Source organism: Aethalodelphis obliquidens, unplaced genomic scaffold (genome assembly GCF_003676395.1).
Source record: "Aethalodelphis obliquidens isolate GAN/ISIS:26980383/991018 unplaced genomic scaffold, ASM367639v1 scaffold97, whole genome shotgun sequence".
Lineage (NCBI taxonomy): Eukaryota > Metazoa > Chordata > Mammalia > Artiodactyla > Delphinidae > Aethalodelphis > Aethalodelphis obliquidens.
The window spans coordinates 2522056-2539266 of NW_020838041.1; the positions used below are offsets into that span (position 1 = coordinate 2522056).

Below are 17211 nucleotides of genomic sequence, written 5' to 3' on the forward strand. Positions count from 1 at the left end.
GAGAGAAGATGGATACATGGATAGATGGATGGATAAATGGATGTGTGGATGGAGGAAAGATGGGTGGATGATGGAGGGAGGGAGGGAGGGAGGGATGATGGCAGGGCATCGATAGACGGACAGGCCCCCAGCCATCCTCTTCCATTTTCCCAGTACCAGGCACAGACATGAGAGATGGCAGAGTGGGTGGAGAGCTTCCCCTCAGGAATAGAGCAGAGTTTTTTCTCAGGGCAGAGGTAACTAGCCGCTTGGACACGAACATATGACAGGGCCTCGTCCCAGCAAGTGTTCACGGCGGGGTGAGCCTTCCCCCTCCTCTGGAGGAGCTGTCCATAGCCCCAGGGGCCTGGGGCTGCCTCATTCTGGCTCTCGGCACGGCACGCAAGGGGGATTCCAAGCCCCTGTAACCCTCGTGCACCCCACGCCGCGCGTCCCCACAGGATCTGCAGCGAAGACGTTGAGTGCAGCGGGCTGACCATCCCCAAGGCCGTGCGGTGCCTGACCTCCCCAGACAAGAAGTGCCAGGCCATCGGGGCCTATTACATCCAGCACACCTGCTTCCAGGATGAGTCCGCCAAGCAGCAGGCGAGTGGCCTGGGCGGGGCCTGGGCGGGGCCTGGGCGGGGCGGCCTGACCCTGCACATGAGCTGGTGGGGGTGTTTGCCCGATGGCTCCTTCTACCCCAGCCCAGCTGCCTGTGGCCCGGGAGTGGGCCTGGCACTGCCCGAGATCAGAACGGGCATCTTAACCCTCTGTGGGAGCAGAGCCCCTGGTGGAGGGGATGCCACTCGGCCGTGTTTCCTCTGTTGGCTGTGGAAGAGACCCTTGGTGACGGCCACGGGTTCCAAAGAGACCCCTCCTCAGATTCCACTAAGGAGGGACATCTCCCTCCACTTCAGCTTCCTCTCCCTACCCCCTCTCTCTGTCTCTGTCTCTCTGTCTCTCTCTGTTTCTTTCTCTCTCTCTTTCTCTGTTTCAGTCTCTTTCTCTGTCTCTGTCTCTATGTCTCTCTCTGCCTGTGTCTCTCTATGTCTGTTTCTGTCTCTTTGTGTCTCTCTCTGTCCCTGTCTCTGTCTGTCTCTGTTTCTCTGTTTCTGTCTCTCTGTCTCTGTCTCTCTCTGTTTCTTTCTCTCTCTCTTTCTCTGTTTCTGTCTCTTTGTCTCTGTCTCTGTTTCTCTGTTTCGGTCTCTCTGTCTCTGCCTCTCTCTGTTTCTTTCTCTCTCTCTTTCTCTGTTTCGGTCTCTCTGTCTCTGTCTCTGTCCCTCCGTGGTACCTTTGTCTCTCACCAGGCTTCTGTGGTGGAGAACAGGGCTGTCTGTGCCTCTAAGCGTGGCTGGCAGGGAGGACTCAAGTCCTCTGCTGTCAGCCCAAGGGTGCAGTCCCGTGAAGGCATTTCCTAGAGTGGGCAGGGTCCATCTGCATCCAGTTCCTGCTGTATTGAGGAGGCGTTTGCAGGGGGGTCTCCCCGCCTTAGGGTTCTGAAGTGTGTTTCTATGCGTGTTCCCGTCTGGTCCTCACACCAGGCTCCCGAGGAGGGGCTCAGGGAGTTCCGGCTGGGGTGCGAGAGACCTGGCGGCGAAGTCCTGCCTTGGCTCCGCGTCTGGCCGGTCACTGTCACTCTGCGCTGCCTGTTTATTTCGGCCGCCCTGGGTGTTTCGGTCGGGGTGAAGCTGCTGCAAGTGGAGGGTCGTCAGCCCAGCCTCACCGCCCTGCCCGGCGCTGGGCGCCCTATCCCGCAGGTGTACCAGCTGGGCGGCATCTGCAAGCTGGTGGACCTTCTCCGCAGCTCCAACCAGAATGTGCAGCAGGCCGCGGCCGGGGCCCTGCGCAACCTGGTGTTCCGCAGCACCACGAACAAGCTGGAGACTCAGAGGCAGAGCGGCATCCGCGAGGCCGTCAACCTCCTGAGGAGTACCAGCTGCACGGAGATCCAGAAGCAGCTGACCGGTGGGGAGCCCGGCCACAGAGAGCGGGGCGGCTGGGAGGCGCTGGGGTGGCCACAGCCCAGGACAGGGTGGGGCGTGGGCGGCCTCAGGCTGACACCCCAGGAGTCCCATGGGACCGGTGCTGGCCAGTTGGTTGTGTCCAGCTGGTGACCCTGGGTATTGTGTCCCTCCATCCATCTGTCCATGTCCATCTGTCCGTCCATCCACCATCTATGTGTGAGGGATAGAGGGAGGGAGTGGAGGGTTGGTGTCCAGGCAGGACCTGTACTCAGCAGACCCTGGGATTTGCAGGTGAAGGGGAGCGAGCAGGTCAACAGGTCATCGGCGCCTGTATCCAAGGCTTGTACCAGCAAGCACTCAGGGTGGGCACACAGGGCACAGAAGTGACTGAGGAGGCCTGGAGTGGGATTGGGAAGACGGGGCCACATTCGCAGCAAGTGAGAGTCTCTGGGCTGACCTTTGGGTGGAAAGCAGAGACCGTGAGAAGCTGCTGAGTGCTAGCATTGGTATCAGAAAACACTGCTGAGTCGCACGTGTTTTGATCCGCTTCCCTGTGTGTAACTTTGACCTGCACGGAGAACTCCAGACGCTCTGCCCTCAAGAGCCTGCCATCTAGTTGAGACGTGGGCAAGTGGGCTCACGGGATGCTCACGTGACAGAGGCCCGTCCGGGAGGTGGTGTCCAGACGGGGGTGGCACTGGGTCCCTGGTCTTCCTGACCCTGGCGGTCCCCACCCCCAGGGCTGCTCTGGAACCTGTCCTCCACCGACGAGCTAAAGGAGGAGCTGATCTCGGAAGCCCTGCCCGTCCTGGCTGACCGGGTCATCATCCCGTTCTCCGGCTGGTGCGATGGCAACAGCAACGTGCCCCAGAAAGCCGTGGACGCTGAGGTCTTCTTCAATGCCACCGGCTGCCTGAGGTGAGGGCGGGGAGCTCAGCCCGGCTCAGCCCAGGCTCAGCGGGGCAGGGGGCTGGCACCAGCCTGGCCTCCCAGACGTGGCTGCGTCCCAGCTTCCCTGGGCCTGGTGGAGGCTCAGGACCCCACCACCTCTGCTGAGGGGGTCTTCCTTAGGGATCTGAGTGGAAATGCTTGGATCCGAATAGCTAAACTGGCACAGCTGTTTCCCCTTCTTCCACACCACAAAATATGCCTTCCTTGTGCTGTCTTGAAGAGCATTTTTCGACACAGGTCTGCGGGTGGGCTCCCGGCTGGGGTGCGAGCAGCACCTGCTGCATTCCTCGGCATGAAGACGGCGCTGCTCTGCCCAGAGTTCCCTGAGTTCTGCCCCAGGGTTCCTTGAGTTCTGCCCCAGAGTTCCCTGAGTTCTGCCCCAGAGTTCCCTGAGTTCTGCCCCAGAGTTCCCTGAGTTCTGCCCCAGGGTTCCCTGAGTTCTGCCCCAGGGTGTGGCAAAGGCCCTGGAGGCTGCTTCCGGGGGGTGGGCGGCATGGAGGTGGAACTGTGGAGCAGATCCCCCCTAAGGGTCACACGTCTTCCCCAACTCCTGGGAGCCCCAGAACAGGGGTACAGTTGGCTTGGGCTCCTCCCTCCCCGCCTCTGGCGGCAGCCTCTGGGGAGCAGAGAGGCTAGGCAGAGGCAGAGCCAGGGTAATCGAGGACTTTGTGGGGTGGTAGCAGGTCACACCCCACCTGCACCAGGCGGAAGGGCCCAGACTGCCCGGGTGGGAGTGAGCCCGCTGCTGGGGGCAGAGCACAGCTTCCGCGGGGAGGGGCGTCCAGTCCCCTGCCCGGCAAGCGCCGCGAGGGCAGGGTGTGTGCCTGGGCTGCCAGCGGCACGGAGCCCTGGGCACATCAAAGTTACGGGCCTGGGGACCAGGTGGGCAGGAAGGGCGAAAAGAGCCGGGTTCCAGTGAGAGCCCTTCCCAGCCTCAGCCAGGACTGAGCAGGATTCGCTGAACGGTTTCTCTTTCCTTCCTTGGCCCTCATTTCTGTCTCCCACCCGTTCCTTTCCTCTTCTCCCCCCTCCCCTCCCCGCTGCATCTCCTCCCCTCCCACCTGTCCCCCCCTCTCCCCACCCGCCCCATGTCCTCCGCCAGGAACCTGAGCTCCGCAGACACGGGGCGCCAGGCCATGCGCAACTACACGGGTCTCATTGACTCCCTCATGGCCTATATCCAGAAATGTGTGGCAGCCGGCCGCTGTGACGACAAGGTGAGCGTCGCCCCAGGGGGCACACCCCTGAACCTAGACTCCTCTCTGTCTCCAATCAGTGAGGGCGGCCTGGGACTCCAGGTCCTGGTACTTTTCTCTCCCAGATTCCACAGGGCAGGTCTGCGCTCCTGGGAGCCTTTAAGGCGTGGCCTGGTGGCCGGGAGGGACGCAGAGCCTGGCCAGCAGAGGGAACGTGCGGATGGCGAGCGGCCCGACCCTTCCTTGGTGGGTGGCGCCCAAGCAGTGGCTGCAGGGGCAGGTCCTCTCCCGCACTTAGAGGCTTTGGACTGTGACGCTTCCCTCATCTCTGTTCCTCAGTCCACGTCGTATTTACCTTGGGGGTTGTTTTAGAGACTCAGTTAATAAGCAAAACACGCAGGGAGCTCCCGGCTCAGGGCGAGCTCTCTGTGAGCGTCCGCTGCCGCCCCCAGAGGCCCTGGTAGAGCCACCCTCCCACCCCCCAGGGCTCTGGACACCTGCCCAGACAGACAGCAAGGGGAAATCGGGACAGGAAGGTATACTGGAGGCTGAGGTCCTTCCGCACAGCAGGACGGAGACTGGCGAGCAGTCCCCAGGGGCCTGGCCGGGCATCACGGCCCCTGGGTCCTGCACATGGTTTCCCTGGGGAGGGATTTGGCCTCCTACTCCCTCCCCTGGAAGGGACGGCCGGCTTCAGGAGACAGCCTGTCGCTTGACTGCTCAGGGTGGCCCCAGCAGCGCTGTGATCTCCCGCTGTGGATAGAACACCGCCTCCACCTGGGTGACCCCGGGCCCCGGAAGTCAGGGGCTCCCAAACCCCAGCAGGGCCAGACATTAAGAGGGCAGATCTGCTGCCTCACCCCCGAGCCGGGAGGGTTTACGGAAGGAAAGCGGCAAAGATCTTGGACCGTGGCGGCGTCTGTGCTGGCCCAGGGCAGCCCGAGGGGCCCGCCCTCTCGTTGGAGGGATTGTGGCAGCAGGGACTGAGCCAGGCGTTCGGGGGCTGAGCAGAGGCTCAGCGCCGTCTCTGCTCGCCCCCAGTCTGTGGAGAACTGCATGTGCACCCTGCACAACCTCTGCTACCGCCTGGACACCGAGGTGCCCACCCGCTACCGCCAGCTGGAGCACAACGCCCGCAATGCCTACACCGAGAAGTCCTCCACCGGCTGCTTCAGCAGCAAGAACGGCAGGATGATGGTGAGCGTGTGCGTCTGTCCGTGCGTCTGTCCGTCTGCTCCCGCGGAGTCCCCCGGATCCCACTGCCTCGTGCCCCCCGCCTCTCTGCCCTGCTGGAGCCCGAGGCCAGTCCCGGGGAATGGACCCCTGCCCGACCTTGGCATCTTACGACACTGGGGGGGTGTGTGCTCGGGATGTAGGAGCTGCTCAGACCCCTGGAGACCAAAAGCTCCAGGCCCCTGTCTGCAGGCTTGTGTCTCTTGCTGTGTGACCAGTAAAGTCTCCCCCTCTTCATCTCACCCCTGAAGATTGGGGGGCATCCCGGTTCCCACCGCCTCCTGAGCCCCCCAGGTCTCCCCAGAAGCAGAGGGATGCTGCGGAGGGAGGGTGGCTGCCATCACTGTGCCGGCGGCAGGAGCCAGGCCCTGGACCACCCTTGTTGGCCCCGGGAGGGTCAAGTTCAGGCTGTGACTCTGGGAGGGATGGAGGCGTCAGGGTGTGAGACCCACAGCAGCCTCATAGCTGGGTGGGGGCAGAGCTGGCCTGGGGCACCGAGGATGCTCTGTGCCCCGTGGAGACGGCAGAGGGCATAGTTGCCCCTCACCCGCCGGGGAGCAGCTGCGGTGCACAGAGGAGGGGGCAGCGGGCGCTTCCTCATCTGGGAACCATGACCCTGAGGCTGGGGGAGCAGAATGCGTGGGTTCGGCCCCTCTCGACTTGCTTCTTGTCCCCAGAACGACAACTACGACTGCCCCCTTCCTGAGGAAGAGCCCAACCCCAAGGGCAGCAGCTGGCTGTACCACTCGAACGCCATCCGCACCTACCTGAACCTCATGGGCAAGAGCAAGAAGGACGCCACCCTGGAGGCCTGCGCCGGCGCCCTGCAAAACCTGACCGCCAGCAAGGGGCTGGTGAGCGCCCGCGCCCCGCACCCGTCTCTCCACCCACGGTCCGGGCTCAGCTCCCCGCGTCCCCATGTACCGGGGCCTGCCTGAGTCAAGGGTCTGGCGTGCGTAGGCTCTGGGCCAGGCACTGGGGACGTGTGGAGGGAGCATCCTCGGCCCCTGGGACGCCCAGGTGGAGGACAGGGGCTGTGGAACCAGCCCTCCTGGATTCTGTCTGTGCCACAGAATCTGCCTCCTGGCGTCCGGCCCTGGGCTGGCCTCGGGCTCTGCCTGGGATGGGGGACAGGACGAAGGGTGTGTTCGTGGTAGGAGAGGGGTCTCCTCTTTGCTGAACTGACAGGGGTGGAAATAGAGGGTTTGGGGTGCGGGCGGGTCCAGAGGAAGATGTGGCGGGATCGGGAGAGATTTTTGAGGCCACGGGCAGGGGGAGGACTTGATGGACTTGAGACGTGTGCCGTGGGAGGCACGTCTGCAGCTACCCCGCCCTCCTCCTTGCTCAGGACGGAAGGGGGCGGGCGGAAGGAGGACAGGGGTGAGTTGAGGGTAAAGGAGGACCCCGCACTGAGAGGGGATAGGCCGGGGGTCTTCAAGAAGCCCACGCCGGCCCGGATGGGCTGACCTGGATGGCATCTCCACGGGGCACAGGCCCGCTCTTATCCCTCCTTGACTCAAGTATGTACTGACTCCACAGAAGGCAGGGAGGTTGGCACGGGACGGTGGGCACTTCCTCAGGTGCCAGGTGCCCTCGACCCGAGGCTTCACGTGAGCAGCCGGGGCTGGGAAGGGTGAGGCAGGCAGAGCGGCAGCCGCTGGTACCGGCTCAATCCGGAAGTTGATTCTGGGGCCCCTCCCGCCGTGAATGAGGGGCCGGAGGCTTCCCTCGTTCCCTGGGCTCCAGGCTGCCCCGGGTGAGGTGCAGGTGCATGTGTGCCCGGGGCTTTGTCCTGCAGTCGCCCAGGTGGGAGCAAATGTGTGTCTGTCTCTGCTTCCAGCACGGAAGAGAGAAAGTTCTGGGGTCTCTCGGTTCGGGGTAACTGGCCTGGGGAGCCTCTCCGGCCTGCCGGGCGGCCTGGGGAGCCCAGCCAAGGCCTCACGCGTCCGTCCCTTCTCTCAGATGTCCAGCGGCATGAGCCAGCTGATCGGGCTGAAGGAGAAGGGCCTGCCTCACATCGCCAAGCTCCTGCAGTCGGGCAACTCGGACGTGGTACGGTCCGGAGCGTCCCTCCTGAGCAACATGTCCCGCCACCCCGCGCTGCACCGGGTGATGGGTGAGTGCCGTGTGGCTCGGGCCAGCCCCCACTCCCACTTTCCAGAGCCTCCCGAAAGGTTACCCTCTGACCGCTCCCTGGGGTGGAGCGCCTGGCCCAAGACAGGCTCGGGCATGGGAAGGTGCAGGTCACCTGAGGATGGGGCGCAGGCGTGCGAGGTCCCATACGGTCCCAAGCCCCGAGTTGGAGCCGCCAGGCCCGGGGCCCCGTGGGAGCCCTCGGTCTCCTGACCCCGTGCCGCGCCCTCCTTCCTCTCCCAGGGAACCAGGTGTTCCCGGAGGTGACCAGACTCCTTAGCAGCCATACCGGCCACACCAGCAACTCGGAGGACATCCTGTCCTCGACCTGCTACACCGTGAGGAACCTGATGGCGTCGCAGCCTGCGATGGCCAAGCAGCACTTCTCCAGCGACATGATCTGCAACGTCATCAACCTGTGTCGCAGCAGGTGGGCGGCATGGGGGGCCCCTCCGCGCCCTCCCCGGCCCCGCGGAGGAGCAGTGCCGCAGCCTGAGCAGGCCGTGCGGTGCACGGGGGAGCGGCGGGGAGGCTGACCGGGAGGGAAGTCCAGAAGCCGAGCTCCTGCATCCGGGCCTCGGGCAGCACGCTTCCCGGCCAGGGGACCGAGCGCCGCTGAGTCCTCGTGGGCCAGCGGGAGGCACCGAGCGGCAGACCCAGCCGTGCGGGAGCTGCGTCTGCTCCACGGGCTCCTCTCCGCCGAGGACAAGGCCAGGGGGTGGGACCGGGGCCCCAGAGAGAGTCCCGGGTACCTCTAGGTGGGCAGGGACCTGGGGGTGTGCCCGCTGTGTAGAGGGATCCCCCCGTGGGGCTGCACTCTCGGGCACCCAGGGGCCGCCCCACGAGGAGGTGAGGGGGGCAGAAGAGGGCGTTCGTTCATCCTCAAGTTGCTGGAGTCTCACCCTTGATGAACTTCTACCCGTGCAGCACCTCCCCCAGGGCTGCAGAGGCCGCCCGACTCCTCCTGGCTGACATGTGGTCCAGCAGGGAGCTGCAGGGGGTCCTCAGACAGGTAAGGGCCCACACCTTCCACCCCTGCCGGCGAGGCTTTCCCGCTCCTTCCCGCCACTGACTCGGGTCCGCGCGGCGCAGGAAGGGAGAGGCCAGCCCCTCGGTGACTGGGATCCAGGCACTGACACCTCTCAACCCAGGGCCTGCGGAGGCGCTGAGCGGGTGGAGGACAGAGGAGATCCAGGAAGTGCCGCGGAGGCCTGGGGGTGGGGGGTCTTCTGGGAACGAACTGGGAAGCAGGCGGACCAAAGGCGCATCACGCGCTTGGGGGCACGTGTGCAGTCTGGCTGGGAAGGCGGGTTTGGGCCGCATGGCGAGACCCAATCAAGTTTAGACTAAAGGGTTTGCTTTTGGCGCTGGGGAGCCACTGAGGGTTTGGAGGAGAGAGTTACATGCTGAAACCAGCCCTAGGAAGGCTCCTCGCATGCACTGCAGGGTGGAGTGGACACGAGACCAGGCTGCTGGATTTGTCCGGTGGCGACCTTGCCCCTCTGTCCCCAACACCTCCCCCCTCCCCAGCCGCACGGTCGGGTCCAGTTCTGTAGGAGCCCTTCATGCTGACTGACCTCCTTTCCCATCTCAGGGGCAGCCGCTCTTTAGACCGAAGTGTCAGCAGCAGTGAGGGTGGCCATGAAGGGCAGGGGCAGAAGAAACAGGCGGGTTGGGCTTCCGGCTGGAGACCCTGTGGTTACGTTTAGAAACGGATCAGGCAGGGAAGCGGGGGAGGGTCAGGGGCTTCTGAGGGAGCCCTGATGGAGAGGTGGAGTCTGGGGTCCGCGTGCGGGGCCTGGGGAGAGAGGCCAGGCTGCGTGCAGACGGCTGCATGTCCACGTGGGAGAAGCCACGGGCACGGGCAGCACGTCTGCAGAAAAGTCTTGGGGGACAAAGGCGGAAGCAGGGAGAAGACCCTCCCTGGGGGCCGAGGGGAGATGGGAACAGGAAGGGCCTGGATCTGGGCGTCCAGAAGTCTCCGGTGACTCTAGGGCACAGCTGTCAAAGGGGGGGGAGGGGGAGCCCCATGGGGCCCACTGCAGGGGGGGGGGCGGGGGCTGGGAGGGGACCTGATCACCTCAGTTTGGCCAGAGGGCAGGGAGACAAAAGAATGCATAAAAAGCCACCTGTTTAATGACATTTCTGCAGGGAAAGTGAAGGAGGAGAAGGAAGGTGGGGCGGGGGTTGGGGACAGGGTCTTGGAGGCTCAGGAACTGCCTGACCGGGCAGGGGAGGGGGTGGGAGGACAGCCCCCTGGGCAGGAGAAGGACGGCTCTTCCTCCAGCGTGGTGGGGAGACAGGTGGCCGGGGCCGTGTGAAGCCACTGCCGGTGGTGGCCCTTGTCCTGCTCTTTTGGGCAGGTGGGCTTGGCCACGTGATAGCTGCCAGGAAGGCCTCGTGGAGGGGAGGCGGGTGAGAGGACCAGGGAGCGCTTCCTCCAGCTGCTCCGAGGTGGCCCAAGGGTTGGGCTCACCCAGATCCAGAGGTGGCACCCGCGCAGGACACACAGAGAGTCCCCCGGTCAGGCTCTCCTGGGCCACGCAGTTGGAGCCAGCTTTGACCGCAGCCCCAAAGGGACTGGGCTGGTGCTTCGGTGCTCATCCACCTTCACGGGGCTGCTGCATCCCCAGTGAGGCCGCCATGGGCTTGGTCCCTCCTGCAGACCAGGGAGACGGGGCCCCAGAGTCGGCCTTGACTCGGCCAGTTGGAGGACAGCGGGGCTGGGACCCAGGACTCGACTCTCCTGGGACCTTCCACCACATCCCGCCAAGCTTGGCAGGAGAGAGCCTGCAAACCTGCGGGGGACGGGGGGTGGGGGGGATGATCACGTTTCCCATGCCCAGACCAGGTGGGACCGGGGCTTCGAACCGCCTGCCTTGGTCCCCTGTGTCCCCACCGGTCAGTGAGCGCTGACGAGGCTCTCAGAGGCCAGGGCTGGAGCCAGGCGCCCCTTCTCCAGGGCCGCCCTCAGTCACTCCAGAGCATGTATTGAGCACCTGCCATCTGCTGTGAGACACACAGGAGTGAGATTCAGCCTTTGCTCGGCACGCTCTCGGGGCTGGTAAGGCTGGAGGTGGCAGAGCACACAGGTAGACAGAGCCGTGACCCTTCCGCCCCGCCGGGCATGACCTCCCTGCTAAGAGCTGTTGTCGGGATTCATCTTTTTAAAAGGCGGGGCCAGTCAGAGGAAGAAACAATTTTTCTAACCTGATTCCGGTGGCTGCTCTGTTTCTAGAGTGACAAGCAGTCGCTAGACCCTCACGCCTGGATTCAGGTTTCTGTGATGGCGAGTAGGGTGTTCCGTTGTGCGGAAGGCCAGGCCCATCTCACTAACTCGTGTCAGGGACCTCACGCTTGGTCACACGTTTAATCAGGCCAGTTTTAGCCCCGACACACGTGCAGAGTGTGTCCAGGGAGCTTCGCGCAAGCTCGAGGACGCTTGGGGGCAGCCTCTGGCCGCGTGGACGCCCGCACTGGTCCGTCCTGTGATGTTTCATAGAGCTCTCGTTTCTCCTCCGCAGCAAGGTTTCGATAGGAGCATGCTGGGAACCTTAGCTGGGGCCAGCAGCCTCAGGAACTTCTCCTCCCGATTCTAAGAAGAGGCTGCCCAAGCAAGTTCAGCTTGCAGGTAAGAGTCGGCCCACCCAGGGCAGGGGGCGCCCCCGGGACCCCTACCGCGGCGTCAGCCAGACCCAGAGAAAGGAGCCAGGCGGTGCTCCCCAGGGATGCAGAAGCATCCTTCAGTCCAGCTGACACACGGTGAGGCTGTCTGTGAGGACAGCCGTGTAGACTGCCTGGCCAGTGACCATCCCACACAGGATGTTAGGGGTGGGCAATGTCCTGGTAGCGTCGACAGGCCAGAGGTCTGGGCAGAACTGCTGGGTACAGCCGTGTGCGTTGCACACTGCACGACCCAGGTGGTACCATTCACGTGGACTGCAGTATGCATGGCGCCCCTGCAGTGACACCATGTGTCGTTTGGGGTTTGGGCTTCTACCGCTCACCACCTTCTCCTTTATAATCCACCTTCCAGTCTCTGCACCATGCCTAGTGTGGACAAGCTTGTTTCCAGCTGAGGATTCTAGGGACCTAAACCTCAGATCCAATATCTGTGACAAAGGCTCATAAATAAGCCTTAGCCTCCGTTAGACTCACCTGGGATGCTTGCTAAACTGCGCACTCCTGGTCCCAGCCCCAGCAGTTCTGACTCAGTGGCTCCGGAGTGGGGTCCAGGAAAATACATTGTTAAACAAGCGTCCAAAGTGATTCTGGTGCAGGTAAGCCCAGGACCAGGCTTAGGTGCTCAAACCAGACCTCGTCAACCCTCGAGGGTCAGCAGAGGCAGGCAGCCCTAGGGTGGAGCCGTCTGCAAAGAGCCAGGGCTGGGACAGGGTCTCCTGAGCTGAAGGGGACTTCCTCGTGCCCCGGCTGTCGCCAGGACCCCAATCCCAGCACCCGGGGAGGGTCCTGGCTGGGGTAGGGGCTAGAACTTCAGTCCAGATGAAGTGGATTCCAAACCCCCGGAAGGCAGGCTTAGACCTCAGACACGTCCCTTAGACCTCAGACACCCACTCCTGGCAAATGGGCTCCAACAACATGAGGACAGGCAAGGAGAGGAGACCCAAACCAGCAGATGCCTGAGGCACGCAGTCGCGGCGCTCGGTGCTGCGCTGGCCACCGGGGGCGGGGGGCAGCTCTGACCCAACAGGAGCAACCTGTGAACGTGTCGAGGGCGACCCTGACCCCAGGCTCAGGCCTGGGCACGTGTGTGCGGACGTGGTGAGGGGGGGACAGCCCTGGCGAGACCGGCGGCGTGGCTGCCCCCCTGTGGGCACTCACGAGAGCCCTTGTCCTTTCCAGACGTGATACGATCCAGCTGAGAAGACTCGGGCCTTGCTGGAGGGGTATTCTGTCCAGCTGCACAGTATTGGGAAATGTCTAACCACAGCTGAGAGCAAACCGGGATGCTGTGGATGACAAGAATACGTTTAGATTTTTTTTTTTTTCTTGGGGGAACTGACAGGCAATGGGGGTTGGGGAGGGTTGGGGGGCCTTTCTTCAGTTAAGGGAGCTTACATCTGATGTCAATACTTCTTTGGCCGAGAAACGGTACATATACATGTGTATAGTGTGTGTGTGTGTGTGTGTGTGTGTGTGTGTGTGTGCGCGCGCACGCACGTGCTGAAAGCACGACCTGAACCTGCAAAGAGCTGTGGGAGCTGCCGGGCTGCAGCTCACGGTGGTGGAGGGACTCGCCCTCACGGGCGCGGACAATGTGTGCTTTGGGTGTAGCTTCCCCGTCGTCCTGAGCTGTGTGTGCCGGGGCAGGGGCCACGCCAGCGCCAGGCCCACGGGGACCTCTGCAGGGGGCGGGGCGCGGGGGGGAATATGTGAGGCCGGGGGCTCAACCCCCGCTAAGAGGCAGCTCTGCAGGAAGGGAGGCTGGCGGGGTTCGGTGTATCTCCTGGGAAGATCTAGTTGTGCGCTTGTGCAGCCCAGCCCCCGGTGCCACGTGGCCGTCTGCAAGATGGGCCAGGACAGGCACGCTGGCTTTGCTGTGTGAAGGCTGTCCCGAGGGTAGGTGCCAGAGAGGGGGCCTGGCCATTCTCGCAGGCTGTGTACCCGTCAGAGCAGGCTCAGCCTGGGAAGCCCCTGCCTTCCGGGGGCTTGGAATCCACTTGTTGCAGGAGAAGGAAGGAAGGATGGTGCTCAAGGCCCAGCAGCTGTTCAGGGACTGGCAGCTTGGTCCTCGTGTTCCCAGCGGAGGGGCAGGCTGGGCCAGGCAGGGAGTCAGCCAGGAGGGTCCTGCCCTGTGCGCCTGCCGAGATCCAAGCGAGGGAGTGTTTTGGGTCCCAGGAGACTCGGAGGAAGGGAATTTGGATAGAACAGGAAGGGGAGCCGCCCCCGTCCCAGCCAGAGGCCGCTCGCTTCTTCCCCGACCCCAGCCCTCTGTCTCTACTTTGTGCAAACCGCAGGGGACGTGATAAGAGGCCCACCAGGGACACTGGCCACCCCAGACCCCAGACTCCTGTGCATTTCAGATGAGAAGTAGAGGAGGGGCCTCCGGAGAAGGGCTGTGGAAATGGTCCTTGGTCTGCACTGTAGGACAGGGCAGGACACAGCGTCCCCGCCAAGCGGCACTGGTGGTGATAGAGGCGGACTGGCTGCCTCGTCCTCCCTCCTCCCTCCTCCCGGCCTGGAGTTCCCCCCACGCCCCGTCCAGCCCCACCGCTCACCCCAGCAGTCAGAGCCTCTGCACTGAGGACCCTCCTGATGAGAGATGTGGCAGCAGGACGGGACTAGGGAGCGGGTGGGGAACAGACCCGAGATGACGGGCCACGCAGCCAGGCGTGCTCTGGTGCTGGGTCTGTGCCGCGTCCTCCCCGCCCCTCGTGGTGGTGGCTTGCCTCTCTCTCAGGGCCCGTGGGGAGCTGGTGCCAGTAGACTGTCCCCTCTGCCATCCCTCAGGGCCCAGAGGAACTGGTTTCTCAAAGAAACACGTACAGAGCCCGGCAGTGTTGTAAGCACTCTGGATACGTCAGTGAATGGAGAGGCCACACCCCCGTCTCACGTTCTCCTGGAGGAAGGAGGGGCCCTGGGGTCCCTGGCGTTAGGGATCCCCAGTGTGAGAGGACCATGCAGTCCAGTCAGGGCGAGAGGGAACTAGCCGATGACCCTGTGGGGGTGCCCCTTCCCTCGGCTTTCCTTCCCCCGCAGGGTTGGGGACCGGGGCCCAGCTTCTGCCTTGGGGATGGGCAGCTTTCCAGACCCCCGTGGGCCAGGCGGACCGTCAGGCCAGGCCTGGCTTTGGTCACCTCTCTCATGACTTCTGAGGCCAGCCACCCGGGCCTGTCGCTTTGGAAGAGGCAGACCTCGGAGGGGCCTGTGGATAAATTTCCTACAGAAGGAGCACGGGGTCCGCTGAGGCACAGCTCAGGATGTGAAGCATACGTCAGCCGCGCGCTGTCGGGCTCGACACCCAGAACAGGACGGTCCAACGCCGAGTGGGGGAGGACCCTGTCCTCCCTGTTGCTGCCCCGACCCAGGGCCTCCTGCGCGTAAGACAGACCTGGTCACTGGCCACCGGCAGCCGGTGCAGCGGGGCCGGCCTAGCAGCGCAGACTCAGCCGCCCCCGGGACGCAGAGGCAGAGCTGGTCCCATCCACCCTGGAGCCTGGCTGGGGCGGGGGCAGCTGGGACAGTGAGGAAGGGGCTCTGGCTGGGCAGGGAGGGAGGGTGGGGCACTCTGCAGCCCGTGCCCCCGCCCCCGCTCCATGTTTGCGGAGGAACCTAGCGCTGGCCAGGCCCGTTTCCCTGGGGGGTACACTGTGCGTTTGCTTTTTTTGGAAATATAGGAAATCAATAAATTGCTGGCATTTCTTTGAACACTTCCGAGCAGTGGATTATTGGGGGAGCTGCTGAGGGCCGAGGGGATCCCCTCTCACTGACCCTGCGCCAGGCAAGGACTGGGGTCACCGTGCGGGGGCACCACCCGCTCCGGGTCCCACATTGCGTCCTCGTCTCCAGGACACTGGTGTGGCTGCGCTAACCTTACAAATAAGTCACGTGGGGCTCAGGGAGGGGATAGACAAGCCCAGTGTCCCACAGCCTGTAAAGGGAAAGCCACCCCCAGGGGAACATGTCCAGGCAGGCCCTGGGGGACGTGAGCTTCAGGGCTGTAAAGGGAGCTCCCGTTTACTGAAAGCACGTTCTCCCTGGGTCCTGCAGGACGGGCTGGGGCCCCCTGCCTCAAGAGGCTCGTAAGGGACGTGGCAGGTGCACGGAACTTTCTAAGTCACGGGGCATAAGCTCCAAGTGGTGGTCAGACGTATGGCTGTGGGCTCCCGGATGGAGGAGGCTGGAGAGGACTCTTCTCAGCCTGGGAGGGCAGTGACCTCTGTGTAGAGCCCATGGACCTGACCTCTGGGTCATCCCTCAGTTGGTGACGGTCAGCAAGGCCAGGGAGGAGGGCTCTACCTCAGCCTAGCGGGAGAAAGACGGCCTGTCTGGGGCCCAGATTGTTGATACACCAGGTCTGGGGCCTCCAAAACGTGAGATCAAACTACAGCTTCAAAACCAATAAGCATTTGGACTTCCCTGGTGGCGCAGTGGTTAAGAATCCGCCTGCCAACGCACGGGACATGGGTTCAAGCCCTGGTCCGGGAAGATCCCACATGCTGCAGAGCAGCTAAGCCCGTGAGCCACAACTACTGAGCCCACGTGCCACAACTACTGAGCCTGCGCACCTAGAGCCCAAGCTCCGCAACAAGAGAAGCCACCGTGATGAGAAGCCTGCGCACCGCAACGAAGGGTAGCCCCGGCTCTCCGCAACTAGAGAAAGCCCGCGCGCAGCAGCGAAGACCCAATGCAGCCAAAAATAAATAAATTATTTTTAAAATGGCTGCTTAATTAGAAAAAAAGATCAATAAGCGTTTAACTGGTGAGCTGTCACTTAACCAAAGCGTACACACAGGAAAGCGCACGGCTTCGGTACGGGCGGCTCTGTGAATCTCTGCCAACTGAGCGCAGAGCGCCAGCCCCCAGATCAGGAACAGAAAGTGACCGGCTCCCGGTGGCCCTCAGGCCTCGCTTGTGTCTGTCCTGCTCCCCAGGGCAGCCCCTGTCCTGACCGACCTGTGCTTCTTATAAACGGAGTCGGCACGCCCTTCGGCCCTCCCCGCAGCTCATGTTCACGGGGATCGTCCGCTGCTGCTCCGGGTCACGGTCACTGCTGTGAAGCAGCTCTTTCACGACGACCCTACGATGCAAAATACAACGTTCCGTCCCCACCGTCCTCATGTCCAGCGTTTACAAACGTGGAAACCACGTGTGGATTCGTTGTCTCCCTGCCCAGGAGTCCCCACAGGTGATGTGATGACAGAAAGTAAAACTGACGGTAAAGAACTCCGATCTGTGTGGTCGTGGTGCATTTAATGGGTACGGGTGCTGAAGGGACGTGATGTCGCCGTCCCTGGTCAAGGGGGCACAGGCCCTTCTGGCCCCTCAGGATTTGCAGATGGGAGTGGGAGGCCTCGGGGGTCCCAGGGCAAAGGGAGCGCAGAGCGGGGGCGCCAGGAGCCGCTGCAAGCCTGGACTGTGCGGAGGTGTCTCCTGAGCCCTGAGCCTGAGTCGCCCAGGCCCCAGGTCCAGGGTGCCCACAGCCAGTCCACCCCGAGCTGTGCTGCCGTTTCTTCCTGGAGTCCAGGCTGCCCTGGAGACCCTGCAGGCCTCACTCGTCACCTCTTAGCACGCAGGGCGTTCTGCCGCCCAGCGCACCCAGAGAAAGAATGAACGGAACTTACTCATCCTGACAACAGGCTTTTTACCTGAAGGACCACAAAATAACCCTGTTACCTTGCAAAGCCTTAGGGTGTTCGCTTGCTTCCCCTGGTGAGGCAGGCAGAGCTCAGGGGACTAACGTCCCCTTCATAGAAGAGGAAACAGGCCCAGGGACGCTGGCCCAGAGCCACACGGCACGGCTGCGACACAAGCGGGGCGGGACCCGGCCTCCTGGGGCCCAGCCCACGGGGACGTCCCAGTGTCAGAGCTGAGGACCCCGTAAACAGCCGGACACGGGGGCTCCGCTGTGTCATTCAAGCTTCAGTGATGCCTCCTAGGATCTCACGTCTGGTGCCAGGGCTGCTGGGCCGACGTGCTGATGAAGAGAAAGTTCTGATCCATGGAAGCTCGGATCCCAGAAATACTGTGAGGGTCACCCCGTCTGGGGCCGGCTTGGTTAGACTATGGGG

General features: G+C 63.2%; 1 protein-coding gene across 1 annotated transcript in view; it reads left to right on the forward strand.

The window, feature by feature from the left end:
• PKP1 (plakophilin 1) overlaps positions 1-14848 on the forward strand; it is a 43469-nt gene extending 28621 nt beyond the window's left edge. Inside the window, exons 4-14 of the mRNA XM_027096060.1 lie at positions 441-585; positions 1740-1947; positions 2687-2864; positions 4000-4114; positions 5135-5290; positions 6004-6180; positions 7289-7442; positions 7703-7889; positions 8387-8471; positions 10984-11090; positions 12323-14848. Coding sequence (XP_026951861.1) covers positions 441-585; positions 1740-1947; positions 2687-2864; positions 4000-4114; positions 5135-5290; positions 6004-6180; positions 7289-7442; positions 7703-7889; positions 8387-8471; positions 10984-11058 — 1480 coding nt within the window. The 3' untranslated portion in view covers positions 11059-11090; positions 12323-14848. The remainder of the gene's footprint in view (positions 1-440; positions 586-1739; positions 1948-2686; positions 2865-3999; positions 4115-5134; positions 5291-6003; positions 6181-7288; positions 7443-7702; positions 7890-8386; positions 8472-10983; positions 11091-12322) is intronic.
• Positions 14849-17211: the final 2363 nt, after the last annotated feature.